Source organism: Acomys minous (assembly GCF_964271855.1).
Source record: "Acomys minous genome assembly, chromosome: 5".
In the NCBI taxonomy this organism is placed as follows: Eukaryota; Metazoa; Chordata; class Mammalia; order Rodentia; family Muridae; genus Acomys; species Acomys minous.
In genome coordinates this window covers 118,791,988-118,809,161 of record NC_140494.1, presented here as the reverse complement: position 1 = coordinate 118,809,161, position 17,174 = coordinate 118,791,988, and the positions used below count along the sequence as shown (strand labels likewise).

Below are 17,174 nucleotides of genomic sequence, written 5' to 3'. Positions count from 1 at the left end.
CACACATGAACAAACATACATACTGACAACAGCAGGGTGGGTGCCGCACTGGCTCTGCAGGCCTGGCCAAGGATACATGCGGTTCACACTAGGCAGGGTCCTCTGCAAAGCACCTTGCTGGTTAAGTTTCCACACCAGAATCATGAGATCCTTTCTATCAGCTTTTAGCTGAAACGTGACACGTCAATCTGCCTGCAGGGTCCCGTCCAGGATGCAACAGGGACAAACCCTCGGCAGCCACCCTGCCTTCTCCTCTGCGCTTCAGTCAGTTTATCCAAGAATCTGAGTAATATTCGAAGACTCAAATATTCACATTGGAGACTTCTAAGTCCCAAATCTGTTGTTCAGGGCTAATGACTTCACTTCACTGTAGTATAAATGACTCTAAATTTCATCCTCCAGTGTCAGATGTCCTCGGGAAACCCCAGCACAGTATCCATATCTCTCTCTCTGTTTCTCTCTCTGTTTCGTTTCTCTCTCTCTCTCTCTCTCTCTCTCTCTCTCTCTCTCTCTCTCTCTCTCCACCCCCCCATATCTCTCTCTCTCTCTCTCTCTCTCTCTCTCTCTCTCTCTCTCTCGGCTTCTCTGTGTAACCCCGGCTGTCGTGGAACTCCCTTTGTAGACCTGATTGGCCTTAAACTCACAAAGATCTGTCTGCTTCTGCCCCCCAAGTGCTAGGATTTAAAGGTGTGTGTCACCATGCCTGGCTATGTGTCCACATTTCTTAATCAGTCCCCTGCTCAGTCCAGAAGGTGCATGTGTCATGGGGACTCAGTGAAGAGTGTTTGACGTTTCTGCGGCTCTTGACATATGGTGAGCCCCAGTCCCTACTGTCATCCAGCAGTAACTTGGTCCAGCACAGCTGGAGGGGCAACCCCACACAGGAGCTTGCTTTGAGGACAGGGAGGTACTTACAATTTTCTACTGACTCCAAATTAGGAAACTCGTTACATTCAGCTGTGACAACGGAGACAACCAGAATGTCCTTCCCCAACGGTTGCTGTTTTTCTGTGAAGACATTAGAGTAAGCTCAATGGGCTGACCTGCCCCCAGAAGCAACAGGCACACCCACATCTCTCCTGACCTCTAGTCCCTCTGGAAGGAAAAGGAGGACAGAGATTTACCCTTGGCTCCGGCCCTGCGTGGTCACAGTAAGCCTTCACTCAGCCTGTGTTCCCACTCCCCCTGGCAGCCTGCTCTGACCCTGTCTGAACATCTCTAAGCAGTCTCTTCTCTATTCCCTTATCGCACTGTAGACTAGCACACTGTAGTGCTGTTCAAAGTTCCGCGTAGAGGAGTTCCCATTTTGTTAAAGCCAGCCCACGAGGTAAGGCATAGCTGGAACATGCCAGGAGGCCCCCTGGGAGCGGGCCTGGAATGAGGAAAGGCGGCCCCGGAGAAGGCGGTGGTGGTCATCAGGCCATGCTGGGTGTCCTCTCCCCAGCAGGCTCTCTAGGGTAAATCCCTAATCTCAAGGGCAAGGGCCGCCCTGCAATGCTGACTGAAAGCCCCAGGCCACACAGAAAAAAATGTCAGAGAATTTCTCTCCTTATTTTCCAACTACTTTTGTGAATTTTAGGGTGGGCTGATTTTTTGGGGGAGGGCTATTTTGTTTCGTGAGACACTGTGTTGCCTAGGCTGACCCCAAACTTGAAGAAATCATCTGCCTCGGTCTCTTGAATACTAGAATGTCAGGCACGTACAACCACACCCAACCAGCAAGGTGCTCCGATTTTCCTGCCTTAAGCTCAATGACCCCTCTGCTCTCTGCTCTTTCCCGGAGCTGTATGTATGCTGCTGGCCCTACATCCACTCCATACAAACTACAATGTCAGGGATAGGACGGCTTGGCAGAAGGCAGGGAGAGTCCTCAGAACCAGGCTACAATCCTAAATGTTAACCCATCTCCAAGTAGAAGGGACCAAAGTGCCACAAACCAAGTGAAGGAAGCCAAACCAGAGATGCTAGGCTCTGCCACATGTCTACACCTCAGCCCTCAGGATGCCACCAGCCAGTCAGAGTCAACAGATCTCTCCCTCACACAAAGCACCCCATATCCTCACCCGACTAATTCCTACTTAAACCCCTTAAGGAAAGGAATTTGATTCAGAGCTGCCATTACAACTCCATCTTTCAGGATCTATAGTGTTTTCCTAAGCATTGTATCTAGAGGAACTATCTCTCTTAACATTTATCCACAACCCCCGCCCCCCAAGCATAGTCAGGCCAGGAACACCGACAGGACAGGTCTCTGTGAACTACATCTCATCTCTGTCAACTTGAGCCCTTCTTATCTCCTCACGTCACAGCCCCAGTGTGACTTCAAAATGCTCACGACTGCGTCCAAACAGTTGACACCAGAGAGGAAAGGTCTTGGGCTTCCCTGTCATCCTCTTGGTCCTCAGTCTGCTAAATGAGAAGTCACAAGTCGCCCACATTTAATTACCACAGTCACTGTCCTGGGGGCAAAATGGAGTCGAGCTGCAAACACCAGGCCTGTCTAAGCCACCACTTGGAAGACAAGAAAATTCCCATTTTTTTGTTAAATGTCATTTTTATTTTTCTAAACACACACACATTGGCTGTCTATAATCTGGGTGAGGGGAATGTGTCACAGACTCTTTTGAAGACCGAATGATCAGGAAAGCACTTTTCTCCCAGGACAGTGACCCTCAGCTAAGGCGCCTTCTCTAGTTATGCTGCCTGAGGCCTGCACTCCCACGACTGCCCGGCTTTGGGCTGAAAAAGAAGCCAATGAGATGGTCCGGATTGAACAAGCTCCCAGAGGGACGGTCTGGGGGAGGTAGCAAAACAAGAGGGAGACTGGGCCATCTGAAAGGATATAAACACTGTAGCATCACTGTGGCTTTCTACCTCCATGCTGCCACTGTGCTAGGCTCTGAAGAGAGCAGGAAACGGGAGCCAGTGCAGCTCTCACCAACACTCCTGGCACCGAGAACTAAGGGGTGGGAGGCTGGGCATGGTAATGAGCCTGCTCAGCCAGCAAACACCTGGGCCTGCGTGTCACACAGTCAGCTGGGAGAGCAGGAAGCCGTGAAGCATCAGGTGCCCAGGAGCAGGATGTGTACAAGCTCAGGGCTGGAAAAGCTGGTCCTGCAACAGCCAAGCCAGCAGGTCAGGGGCTTCCACTTCCCTGTAAAGCACAGGGTAGGACCACATTCCTGCTAAGATCTCCTGACGCCAGATGCACAGAGTTCTTCATGTCCTCCTCCTCCTCCTACCTGGCTCTGCATCCCGCTTTCATCAGTTTAAACAAAATGTTCTGGAGGCTCAAGAGATGGCTCAGAGGTTAAGAGCAACTGCCTGTGCTCTTCCACATGGTGGCTCATAACCATCTGTAATGAGATCTGGTGCCCTCTTCTGGTGGGCAGACACACATGCAGGCAGAACATTGTATACATAATCTTTAAAAAGAATGTTTTCTTCTTTGGGGTCATAGGGAAGTTAGTGTCCTTAAGCAAGTAATTGAAAACAGTCCAAAGGCATCTAAATATTATAAATATAAGCACTTCGCACCTTCCTCAGTCCTCTGCCCATCAGGCTTCTACTTTTGCGATGCCTTTATACTTCGATGTTGTCTACTCAGCAGAGACACGGGATTCTGAGAACAGGGGCCTTCTTGCCACAGAGCTCCCACAGGGGAAGCTTCTCTGGACTCTATTACAAAGCTCCTTCACTTCCTGTCTGTATGTCGCCCCCTTCTCTGCTTCCTTGCTGGCCAGATATGCAGGCATAACTCAACAATGGCCTCAATAGCATGTCTGTCATGCCCAGGAGCAAAACCCTTAATCCTGACCAACGGAACATCTGCCAGCTGTGCCTCAACCCCGTCTCCTGCACCCACCCTGGGCCTTGGGGAGAGATACAGAGCAGCGTGACTGGGTTACTCTAAAATCCTATTTAGTTTTCTGAGGACTGGGTGCATGGCTCGGCAGTGAGATCCTTGCTGCACAAGCATGAGGAACTGAGCCTGGATCCCCAGTATTCACCTAAGAAGCCGGCAGTAGTGGACACACCTGTGACCATGACCACAGGCCCGGGAGGCAAGGACAGGCAAGCCACTCTAGGCCAGTCAGTGAGGTCTGTGTTCAGTGAGACTCTGTGTGAAAAACAGAAAGAGAACAAGTGCAGAAGACACCTGCCATCAACCACCGGCCTCTACAAGCATGGGCACAGACATGACCACACATGTACACATACACCAAACAACAACAACAACAACAACAACAACAACGCTGGGCTCTATGCCTTCTAGTGCCCCCTTCTACTCGCTGTGATACCTATTGCAAGCTTGTGCCACCTTCCTCAGGTCTCTAACCTGATGCCACCACCCTTCAGCAGACTGAGAACTCCTCCCCGCCTTCCCTTCCTTTCCCACCCTCACAGAACACCTGCAACACCGCTCCTGTCGGTGCCTTCTCCCCCTCCTCTCTGGAAGAGATTTATTTCCCTTCACCTGAATTCCGGATCTCCCCTCAGGCTCCCCTCGTATAAATTATCCCCGCGCCGGGTCTTCAAGTGATTTCTCTCTACTGATTCTTTCCTACAAGCATTATGGTATCTGCTGTCTTCCTGGTCTCTAGTGCACATCCGCTCAAACACCCACTCTTTCTCTGGCTTTTTTGCCTTAGAGAAAATGCAGAGAAAATGCTGTCTGGGTGGTTAGGACTGGACTCCAAAGGCAGCCAGACTGACATGTAATACTGATGTTAGCTCTTTCTACTGTGGGGCCCTGCGCTGGTTATTCACTGAGTTGTGGTTTCTCATCTGTAAAAAGGGATGTGACAACATCTATGTTACTGGCTAGATAAAGGAAGATAAATACGTTCGCACAGCCAAGTGCTTCTGGCACATGGGCAGTAAGTACTCACACCCCAGACCTCTCAGCCTCCTCCTGCAGCCACGTCCTCACTCCATCTGCTCAGCGCTCCACTACGACCTAGCTTCCCGCAACGTACTTCTCTGAAAACGGCTTCACCAAAATCCTGTGGTTCTTCTGTAACTAAATTCACGGGCCTTTCCCAGTCCATTTATTCCAATCGTACATTCATCCAGTAAGTTATTTACTGAAATCTACCATGTGCTAGGTTTATTGACTAAGTGCTAGGAATACAGCGGTAATCAAATCCGACAAAAGTCCCTGCTGTCAGGGAGACAGTTTCCTGGAGACCACTCTCTTCTTTCCAGATGATCAAACATCCCTGACAGAGCTTGAACTAAAACAGATCGAAACGAAGTTCCATCTACTTGGCCTCTGGTAGCAAAAGGTTTTAATCCCAGCACTCGGGAGGCAGAGGAAAGCGGAGCCCTGTGAATCCAAGGCCAGCTTGATCTACCTAGTGGGTTCCATGCTAGTCAGGGGTACACAGTGAGACCTTGTCTCAAAAGGAAAACAGACTCCACTGACTTAGGGGCTCTGCCCCCTGGCTGTGCTTCTACCTCCTTGAACATGACAAGATCTGGTGCCCTCTTCTGTCTGAGGCTCTCCTCTGTCATGAAGACATACATGCAATAGAGTGCTTATACACATAAATAAATAAAATTTGACCTAAGCTCTGAGGTTTCAACAGCTTTTTTTAATCCAATTAAGTCTTTTTTGTTTGTTTTGCTTTGGCTTGGTTTTTCGAGACAGGGTTTCTCTGTGTAGCCTTGGCTGTCCTGGACTCACTTGGTAGACCAGGCTGGCTTCGAACTCAGAGATCTGTCTGCTTCTGCCTCCCGAGTGCTGGGATTAAAGGTATGCGCCACCACACCCGGCTTCAATTACGTCTTATAATTATAAAACTCATCATTAACTCTTAGCATTGTGCCACTTTCCCACCATCACTTACTAGGCCAAAGCCTCAGGTCAGCCTGTTGTAGTTTCTCTCCTAGGTGACTGTAAAACCCCACCCAGGTGGTCCCTCCCCACCTCCACACACTCCTCATCTCATTGCTGCCTTCTGGGGTCTCTTGGTACATGACATCTGGATCATGACAATCCCTGTGCAACGCCTCCTAAGGGACCATGGATGTAGCTGGGGGACAGACTACTTGCCCAGCATCATAAAGATCACAGAGCCCAAGGCACAAGCCCAGCACCAGGGGAAAAAAAAAGATCCTCTAGTCTAATAGTGCCCCACGGTTGTCAGGTGAAGGCACCGGGATAACCTTAAGGCTCTTTCTCTTTCTTGAACTATTCAGGAATTCTCATTATAACAAAGTGAACTCTCCCAGAACCCTGGGATTGTCCTGCCTTCACCATACTTTTCTCATCACAGATTGCTTCCTGCAATTGAAACAAATTTAGCATTTCTTCCACACTTGTTTGGCTAAGAGATCGCTCTGGTTTTCCTTTTATAAACCTGTTTTGGCCACCCCCACCCTTTGCTAAGAGAGCTTCCTACATGACCATGGAGCACACATACATTTTTATAACACTTATCTTAATAGAAGCTGTCTATCTCCTCACCTAGTCTGTGAGTTCCTCAACAGCAGGGACCAATCTGTGTCTTTGTGTTCCCAGTGCCTGATACACGGTAGCCATTCAATAAGTGTTTGCTGAAAAAATGAATGATGCTAGAATTAAAATATGCACATTTAATGCTATGGATGCATAATGACTGCGCTACAGGATAGTCAGGCATAAACGGTAAACAGTTAACCTAAAGACTCCTTTACACACCCAACTCTAGTATCTCTGACGTCCTGAGGCTGGGGCAAAGGCTGCTAAGAAGAGACCCAGACTTATACAAAATGCCTTTCAGACATGCCTGAAGAACTCTGGGGCCCTTCCACTTCTCTGGAAGGGAAATGTTGCTACTTTTAGGGCACCCGGAATCCACAAATCTTCTCCTTAGAGCAAACAAAACCCATCTCTCCCTCCACCCAGCTCGAACCTCCACAGATCAAAGTATCCCATCTGCCATGCACTGGATACAAACCCTGGCAATGCAGAGAAGCTGTATGGGGTTGTGTTATAGAGTGGCATTTGGTTTGGCCTCTGGGTTGGGAACTAGGAAAGTCAAGCCACTTGAGGACACCTTCCCGCTCTTTAACGCCTACACTGCGCCCATAGGCTCTGGTGTTCTGAACTGTGTCAGGTCGGTCCCATGAGCACTTTGCACTGCTCCCTCTCCCACCTCTCCACAAATCACACTCTGGCTTCACCTAACCAAGACACAGCGAGCACTGACTGTGAATCAGGGAGCACTCTAAGCACTGGGCAGTGCCCTGGTCCCTGCTCTTGAGGAGCTCACAGGCTAGTGAGAAAGACAAACGGTTACTAGACTTGTGAAGAGCTAAGGCAGACGGCATGGCTACCTCCAGAAAGGTAAGAAGGCATCTGGCATCAGAAGAGACGCCTGCGTATGGTCTGCAGCCATGACATGTACTTGCAGAAGAGGCTGTCTGTAGCATGGGTCACACACAGGTGTGACTAGGGTAGGCAGGGCTGCCCCACACAACATTTGTTTTTACTTTATGTACATAAGCACATTGCCTGCATGTATGTCTGTGTATCGTGTGCATGCCTCACACACATGGAGTTAGAAGAGGGGGTTGGGTCTCCTGGAACTGGGGTCACAGACTGTTATAAGCCAGAGCAATGAGCCTTCTCTCCAGCCCCCTACTCAGTGGCAGTCTCAGAAGCTGACTGCCCTGAGCTGGAGACCTCTCCTCGATGCTGACCTCAACCAGGCTGTCCCAAGATTCTTCGCCCTCCAGACACCACTAACCCTGACTCAGAAGGGCACTCTCCCGCCCACTGAGAACTTATTCCCATCACATCTTTTGTTGTGAAAAATCAGTTAAAATGTTTTCTTTTTCTCCATACTTTAAAACTCTCATCCGTCCCTTCCAATGCCATCACTGCCAGAAAAAGGGGTATCCATCTCCCCACAATTCTTGATCCTGAAGGGAACCTTAGCTAACATTTTCAGTTTCCATTAAAAACAAAACAAAGCAAAAAAATTCCACCTATTTTTTTTTTTTTAGCAAAAATGGAGTCTAGTATATATTAGATTATGATGTTTTTCCATTTAGTAAAATGACTCACAGATCTTTAACTATCAATAGAGAAATCCACCATCATTATTTATAAATATAGAGTGAATTGCATTGGTGGGATATTCTTTAACTTAGCTAACTCCTATTTATGTCATTTGATGCTTCTAAACTTCAAAACCCCCTTTCTCTGCCGTGATAGGGGTTCCTCTCTATTAATAGTCCTGGCTGTCCTGGAACTTGCTTTATAAACCCGGCTGGCCTCAAATTCACAGAGATCTGCCTGCCTCTGCTTCCAGAGCGCTGGGATTAAAGGACTGTGCCTCCACAGCCAGCCTGCAGAACAATTTCTTAAGGGGCTGAAATACCAGGCAAAAATATGAAATTTTTGGTTATGATACTTTCAAATATTTTATTTATTTATAACTCAAACCCACAGATGGAGGCCAGTTCTCCCATTAATGCTCCCCCAGCATTAGCACATCTCAATTCTATTTCCGCTTGCTGGTTTAAAACCACAACAAGGGCTGGAGAAATGGTTCAGTGTTTACAAACGAGCTTGCAGCTCTTCCAGAGGATCTGAGTTCATCCCAGCACTCTTATGGAGTGACTCACAGCTACCTGGAACTCCAGAGCCAGGGCATGTAATGCCCTCTTCTGGACTATGTGAGCACCGTCACACGCACACGCGCACGCGCGCGCACACACACACACACACACACACACAAAAGGAACATCCAAACAAAACACAAGCATACTTATAATTATAATTAGCATTTCCTCAATAATAACTAAATGTAAGCATTGTTCACAATCACTAGCCATATAGTTACCTTTATTTTTTCTTTGGTTTTTGTTTATTTGAGATGGAGCTCTCAGCTGGGCACGGTGGCAAGGGCATTCAATCCCAGTACTTGGAAGGCAGAGGCAGGCGGATCGCTGTGAGTTCGAGGCCAGCCTAGCCTACAAAGTGAGTCCAGGACAGCCAAGATAACATAGAGAAACCCTGTTTCAGAAAGAAAGAAAGAAAGAAAGAAAGAAAGAAAGAAAGAAAGAAAGACAGGGAGGAAGGAAGGAGAGAGAAGAGAAGAGATAGAGCTCTCTGTCTCTGTCTCTCTGGTTTTTTGAGACAGGGTTTCTCTGTGTAACCTTGGCTGTCCTGGTTCTCATCTGGGCCAGGGATAGCCTTGAACTTGCTATGTGCCACGGGTGGCTTTGACCTCTGATCTTCTTGCCTCCACCTCTCAAATCCTGGGGTTACAGACATATACCACCATGCCTGGCTGGTTAATTTTCTTTTATTGCTATATGGAGCTCTTTTTTAGATTTTAATCTTGCTTCCTTTATTTATTTAACCCCAGGGCTTTGCATGATTTAGGCAAGTGTTCTCCCACTGAGGGAACTAACCTTAACTTTTGAAGATGCTGGCTTCAGACTTGGGTAATCCTCCTGCTCCAGCCTGAGTGTGGGGTTACAGATGTGAGTCACATGCCCCTCTTGGTCTTTAATCTTACAGTTTCTTTTAGTTTTCTTTTTTTTTTTTCAAGACAGGGTTTCTCTGTGTGGCCTTGGCTGTTGTGGACTAGCTTTGTAAACCAGGCTGGCCTCGAACTCACAAAGATCCACTTGCCTCTGCCTCCTGGGCCAACATGCCCGGCTTCTTTTAGTTTTCATACAGCAAATAATAGGGCTTTTTCTTTATGTTTTTCCCCATTGCTTAGAAAGGCCTAGAAGTGCTTATTCCCTTTAAGGCTTTTATCTTAGAGATTTTGATCTTTAGATTTTTTAATTTATCTGGAATTTAGTTTATGTTTGGCATAAAATAGGTTTTACTTTTTCCAAAAGAACACCTAACCTAATTATCCTTACACACTTGCTGATGGATTATCTCTTCGCTCTTGACTGGAAACAGTCTTTAGCATATGTTAAGTCCCCACATGAACTCTTGCTGGTCTTTCTCCCTGGCAACTTTTTTTTTTTCAAGACAGGGTCTCTCTGTGTAGTCCTGGCTGTCCTGGAACTTGCTCTGTAAACCAGACTGGCCTCAAACTCACAGAGATCCTCCTGCCTCTGCTTCCTGAATGCTGGGATTAAAGGCGTGCGCCACCACGCCTGGCTGTCTCTGGCAATTTTATGGTCGAAGAAAGAGATAAGGTCTTCTGGCTCATTTCATCCTACACTTCCATTCCTATATGCGTGATTTCCTTTTCTCCACAACCCGCCTGCACTCCACATCAGCCACCTTTGCATACCCTCTCATGGCTCGGCTACTTACTGTCAACACCATCGACTCTTTTCATTTCCTCCCTCACCACAGCCCTGCTCCTTCCAGCACAATGCCACTTCCCCTGCAGCTAGCTGAGAGGAAGTGTCTTCTCTCATCCTGCAATGAGACGCTGTGCTCCTGACCCAGCTTCCCCAGATCCCACGCTTGTCACCATGACTCAAGCCATCCAGCTGGGGAATCCCAAGTCTCTCCTACCACAGCACTCTACAATTTCCTAGTCACTTTGCTGTCTGCACCTTGTGCCCTGGAGTCTTGTGGCTGTCAGGTGATCTGGACACTCAGAGGAAGAGCTAGCCCACACTCTGGCTTAGTTGTTCCACAGTATTGTCAGTAACATGCTCTTCCTCCTCCTCAGCCCTCAGCCATCTGAGCCATTTGGAGCTAAGGTTCCTCCTGAAGCTGCCTGTCTTAGAAACACCTACACTCGTCTCCCAAGCTCTATTACCACACAACGGGCTGTCTGCTAAAATACCTCCAACTGGACACAGCCACAGTCAGACGTACAGTCAGTCAGGCTCTTGGTCAATTATTCTCTTTTCACTCCTTGGCACTTTCTTTTTTCCTCCTCTATCTTTGTGCATTGGCATAACATGTAAGTGAGGACAAATACACTGCTAAGTGAAGTCATCTTCAGCAGCCCACCCTCATGTGAACTTGAGACTTCCAAGCACAACATCTCTGAAATCTCTGGGCAGTAGTCCGGAGAAGCCATGTCCCTGCAACCATCAGCTAGCCCAGCTCTGGACATCAGTAGCCACCACAGTAATGGCTTCCCCCGCCTCTCCCTCAGGCAGCCAACTTAGCCAGTGCCAACTGTAATGCTCCTGCTTAATGGTGCTCACTAGGTAGGTGGCTTGGTGACTCTTCAGAACCTACTGACCCACCTGAGATTTGTGCACACCCACAACACTGACCTTGAGTTTCTTGAATAAGGCTCAAAGATGTCTTAGCCGGGGGCCTTTCCCACAGCTGTTCTCCAGGGTGGAACACCTCCAATCACCAACTCCTACTTTCCTATCTGCTTAAACACTACCTAAGAAAAGCTTCTCCAAATGCACCTGCACCACTGTCCTTAAACTTGGGTCAAGTCCTCCTGCATTCTAAAATCATCTGCATTTCAAATATCGCAGAAAAAAAATAACACTTTATTGTTATGTTTATATCCTCACTTTCAGGAACTGTAATTTTTTTTTTTTCATAGCTGGCCTTAAATTTACTATGTAGCTGAGGATAACCTTGAACTTGTAATGCCCCTGCCTCCACCTACTGAGTGCTGAGATTGTGTGTGCCACAATGCCCACTTTACCTGGTGCTGGGGACCCCAGGGCTTTGTGCATGCTCAGCAAGCACTCTAGCACCTCAGCTACATCCCCAGATCCTAACTGTAGATTATTTAGGACGAGAGCTGTTTGATTAATATGGTCTTTGAACTTAACACTGTTAACTAATTACAGCTGATTAATAAGCACTAATTGTACTAAAGATGGAAGGAAGGAGGGTGGCTAGAAATACTTCTGGGAAGTGATAAATGGAGCAGAGAAAAAATACTCACGATCTGAATGGTAGTGAAAAGAAATTAGATGTTGGAAGTTACCATTTGAAGCCACTAACAGTAAGGTATGAGCAGAGCTTAATCTTCCCTGGGGCTAACAGTTTTCCAAATGACTGAAATTGTCTTGGCAAAGATCTTTCTGAGCGTTGTAAGGATGCCGTGAAGAGAGGAAATCTTGCTATATAAATCTAAATGGAATCCCTACCACAGCGGTGAGCTGTGGATAACGGCTGTCATTCTGCGTCCAAGTCTCAGCTGAAAACAGGAATAACACCACCCACAGAGCTGGCTGACAAAACACCAACTCTTGAGTGCCTGCCACTCAAAACACACTCATTTCTTTGCCCTTTCCAAAGTCAGTTTTGCCACAGAAAACCCTACTGTGTGGCACTTACCCTGGGAGTGCCTGGGGGTGGGTGCCCTAGTGTATAACAATTTTCAAGGGCTTCTTCCACTCTCGTATGATGGCACATGTGGCACACAGCCTGACAATCTCCCCAACCTAGGCCTGCAGTCTCAGTTAAAGGAACACAGCCACATGTGTGTGTTCTTAGCAAGTCCAGGCAACAGCAAGGAGACGTAAGGGGAGTGTCATGTGTCTGGTAAGCAGCTCCCCTACCTCCACCCCAAAAGCTTTACAAAACTAACAGGCTGCTTACTGACTGCTGAGCTGATGAGCACCCCTACTTCCTGTTCTTGAGTATACATGCCCAAAAAAGGAACTCCAGCCATGCCTGCACCCACCCAAGCGGCGCAGCACTGTGAGCTGAGGAAGCATAGACAAAGTCACACAAAGGCAGAGGCAAAACCACACAGACAGATAACTTGTTACAGCCAGGAACAGAAAGAAAATCCAACGTTTCTTTAAGGCAATGTAGGCTTTTGTGACCCTGAAGCAGGTCACAAAAAATTCTGTACACATTCACACTTTTCATGTCTACATACCTAACTGGTTCTCCTGAGCTGTTCTGCTCGTCAATAGCTCCACAACGGTGGGAGAAAGCTCCTAAACAAACTGGTTAAACATACATACATACGTACGTACGTACATTTCATTTAGGGACAGGGTCTCACTAAGTAGCCTGGCTGGTTGGGACTTCACTATACAAATCAGGATGGCCCAGAACACACAGATATCCACCTGCCTCTATCTTCTGAGTACTGGAATTAAGGGTGTGCCACAACGCTTGCTTTTGATTTAAATATTTTCTTGAGGGCAAAACCTATGACTTTAGAAATCAAAAAAGCTACAACATGCCCAAGCATGAGACCATGTTACCTAAGAAGCTTTGTAAAGATAACAAAACAGAGTCAACTGGTCAACCCCACCAGCGCCCTACTTTACTCTTGTCTTGAATGAAATAGTGAGTTAAGAAAGTGGAAGGAAGGCATCCCAGGGTGTATGTTTGTGTTTCTCTCTCTCTCTCTCTCTCTCTCTCTCTCTCTCTCTCTCTCTCTCTCTCTCTCTCTCTCTCTCCCTCCCTCCCTCCCTCCCTCCCTCCCTCTCTGCCCCTCCCCCCTCCTTATTTTTTCTCTCTTTTCTTTAATTATTTTTTCCTCCTTTTTTTTCTCCTTCAGTATTTCGTTGGTGGCCAGACACAGAAATTTGTTTATCTTAAGTAATCTACCAATGGGGCTGGAAAGATGGCTCAGTGAGTAAGAGGATTGTCTGCTCTTCTAGAAGTCCTGAGTTCAATTCCCAGCAACCACATGGTGGCTCACAACGCCTATACTGGTATCTGATGCCCTCTTCTGGCCTGCAGGTGTGTATGCAGATAGAGCACTCTTACATTAAATAAATAAAATCTTTTTTTTTTTAAAAGTAATCTAGCATTGAGTGGCAGCTTCAACTCCATTTTATCTCAAATATCACAAGTTCTCCCCACTATTATACCCTCCTCCAAAGCGTGCGAAGACATTAACAGCCATTTCTGTTTTATTACACCGAGAATGACTCCTCCAAGGTGCCAACAGAGAGAAAACAAAACAAATGGGGAGGGGGGCTTGAGGAAGTAGCAGCAAGTCTGGAAATTAGGCAGATGAGCAATGAATACATCCTGTTTCAGATTCCAGATCCTTCCATACACACAGACTTCAAGCACAATATCCAAAAGGCAGGGAGAGCAAGTGTCACTCAAAGAAACAAGACTCAAAGATTTCACACACCAGACACAAGCTAATCGTATACACACCACATAGGTTGAGCTTCCCAGGCTTAGAATTAGAATTATTGTGAAAGCATATGACCTAAGTAATAAGGTAAGGCACCCAGTCTGTTGAAGACTACAGGCAAAACTAGCCTAAGACCCTGAGAGTTCAAAATAAAAACATATAACAGATAAATACATACTTTTGGCTCTCACCTAAATACAGTTGATCCTAATCCCTACTTCCTCTCCAAAGATTATTTTTCATCATTATTTCTCATTATGTACCACTCTCCACATACCCCCTTACAAATGGCATCACAAATTTTTTTTCCTCTTTGAAAACAATAAACTTAAAGATAACCCCATCTTCTACAAGAATAGCCATGAGCCGGGCGTGGTGGTGCGCGTCTTTAATCCCAGCACTCGGGAGGCAGAGGCAGGTGGATCACTGTGAGATGGAAGCCAGCCTGGTTCACCAAGCAAGTCCAGGACAGTAAGAGCTACTACACAGAGAAACCCTGTCTCGAAAAACCAAAAGGAAGGAAGGAAGGAAGGGAGGGAGGGAGGGAGGGAGGGAGGAAGGGAGGAAGGAAGGGAGGGAGGGAGGGAGGGAGGGAAGAAAGAAGAGTGGAAAGTTTTTTCTTTGCTTGTTTTGAGAAAAGATCACTGGTAACTCAAGATGGCCTCAAATTCGGTATGTAGCCAAAGGTGACCTTAAATTCTTTTTTTTGGGGAGGGGGATAGCAATGTTTTTTTAATTGAAAAATAAATCATTCATATTACATCTCAATTGCTATCCCATCCCGTGCATCCTCCCATTCCTCCCCTTGAATATGATGTTAGGGTATCAAGTTTCTTCTTGGTAGTCTGCTATCCTTCCTCCGAGTGCCATTGGGCCTCCCCATCAAGGGGACATGGCCAAATATGGGCCACCAGAGTTCATGTGAAAGTCAGTCCCCAGTCTCCACTTAAGTGTGGAGAATGTCCCTGTCCCTTGGCTAGGTCTGGGTTGGGGTTTGATGATGACTGCATGTATTGTCCTTGGTTGGTGCCATAGATTGAGCAGAACCCCTGGGCCCAGATCCGCCCATCACAATGTTCTTCTTGTAGGTTTCTAGGACCCTCTGGATCCATTTATTTCCCTGTCTCCTATATTTCTTTCACCTAGAGTCCCAATAGGATGTCCTCACCTCTCTCTATCCCACTTTCCTGGTAAATGAAGACTTTCATGGGACCTGTCCCTTGGTCTAGTGTCCAGTTATAAGTGAGTATATACTATATACTCTCTGCTTCTGGGTTAGCTCACTCATTATGATCATTTCTAGTTCAATCCATTTGTACACACACACACACACACAAAATATGGAACACTTCACGAATCTGCCTGCCATCCTTGCACAGGGGCCATGCTAATCTTCTCCGTTACCGTTCCAATTTCAGCCAAATCGAGCACGACCATAAATTCTTTTTTTTGGGGGGGGGGGGTTGAGACAGGGTTTCTCTGTGTAGCCTTGGCTGTCCTGGACTCGATTTGTAGTCCAGGCTGGCCTCGAACTCACAGCGATCCGCCTGCCTCTGCCTCCCGAGTGCTAGGATTAAAGGCGTGCACCACCATGCCCGGCTGACCATAAATTCTTGATCCTCCTGGCTCTACCTCCCAAGTGTATGTGTCATCAAACCCAGAGCACACTGCACTCTACCGACTGAGCAGCACCCCTCCACCTCACCCCCCACCCCTAGCGTGGAGAGCTCTAGCCATTTCTCCTTTCCAGCCCAGCTGCCTGGCCCTAGCTGTTTCCCACCTCTATTTCCAAGATGAACTCTGCATTCCGGATTCTGCGGTGAAAGCAGTCTGGGTTGGGATTACAAGGTGGGCCTCTGCTCTTCTCCAGCTTTCTCTAAATTTTTGTGCAATGTGACAAGCTGCCTCAAGTTCACGCTCCTAGATCTCTCATGATGGACTGACTACTTTCTCCGATGGCTAGCCAAAACAAAGCCTTCGGGTCACAGGGACGAGAACACTGAAGAACGAACCTGATGTCCATCTTAAACCAAAACAGCTCTTTACCACCACAGAGAAGCTAACAAACTCGCTAACCCCACCACGTTAACAGGCGCAGTTAGGGGGAAAAAAATAGCCCAAAGAGGAACTTTACAAGATTCAGACTACGATGCGACTTACTAAGAGTCGGGCTTGGGAAGGGACAGGCTGACTCTACTTAGCATCTACAGTACCCAGGTCGGATGTGGTCAGGCATTCCCACTCTTTCGACCTCCATCTCTTGCTACTGCTCACATCCACTGGTCGGTCCATCACAGTACCAGGCTACACTTTTAAGTCTGATCCATACCCCATGGACCTCTCTCTGCTCAAGTTGCCTCCGCCTAGGTCCCTGGAAGCTCTTTGCCCTCCCCCTCCGCTCTATGATTTCTCTCACATTTACCAAGTTATGTGTCAGATCTACGCTGGGCTCCCCAATGCAGCCCTGGTCACTGCCTCACAAGGACCCAGTACCCCTCAAGCATGACCTAAAGGATCATCTTAAATGTCTATTGGCAATATATTTCCACTATTTTGATACCCTGATTGAACTGCGGTCCTACAGCAGGCATAAAAATAAAAATAAAAAAAAAAGAAAGAAAAGAAAACGAAAACCTAAATAAAGCTCAGGAGAAGGATTCAAGATAAATTGAGAGCCCAGAAGTCAGATTAATAAAGAGGTGAACGAAAAAGGGGGCTAGGCAGGGAGGTGAGTGGCGGGGCTGGGCAGAAGCCAAGGGGAGGGTATCTGGGCGCTGGGCCAGGGCTGACCCACGGAAGGCGGCTCCTTCGGAGGACAGAACCCGGCAGTGACTCACTTGAGAAGCTGGGTCGGGGCCAAGAGCCGGAACCGAAGAGCAGGTTACGGTAGCGTCGAAAGGCCTCATCGAGGACGACGCAGCCGGCCTGAGCGGCCGAACTGGCATGGTAGCGGAACTGGAAGTTGTTGGGGTACAGGGTGTAGCGCCGGTTGTAGGTTTGGATGTACTGGGGCCAGGGCCACACCGCTGTGGCCGAGCAAGCCAACGCCGCCGCCAGCAGCAGCGAAACCCAGAGCCTGCAGCCTGCCATGGCCCACCGGCGAGCTCCTTCCCAGCAGGCTGAACCCACGTGAGACCCTGGTCAGGTGGGCGGCGCCCG

General features: G+C 47.7%; 1 protein-coding gene across 1 annotated transcript in view; it reads right to left on the bottom strand.

Annotated features, from left to right (window-relative positions):
• HEXA (hexosaminidase subunit alpha) overlaps positions 1 to 17,164 on the bottom strand; it is a 28,068-nt gene extending 10,904 nt beyond the window's left edge. Inside the window, exons 1-2 of the mRNA XM_084781399.1 lie at positions 16,853 to 17,164; positions 916 to 1,008 (exon numbers count right to left, since the gene is read on the bottom strand). Of these exons, the coding sequence (XP_084637525.1) occupies positions 916 to 1,008; positions 16,853 to 17,105 (346 nt within the window). The 5' untranslated portion in view covers positions 17,106 to 17,164. The remainder of the gene's footprint in view (positions 1 to 915; positions 1,009 to 16,852) is intronic.
• Between the last annotated feature and the right edge of the window lie 10 nt (positions 17,165 to 17,174).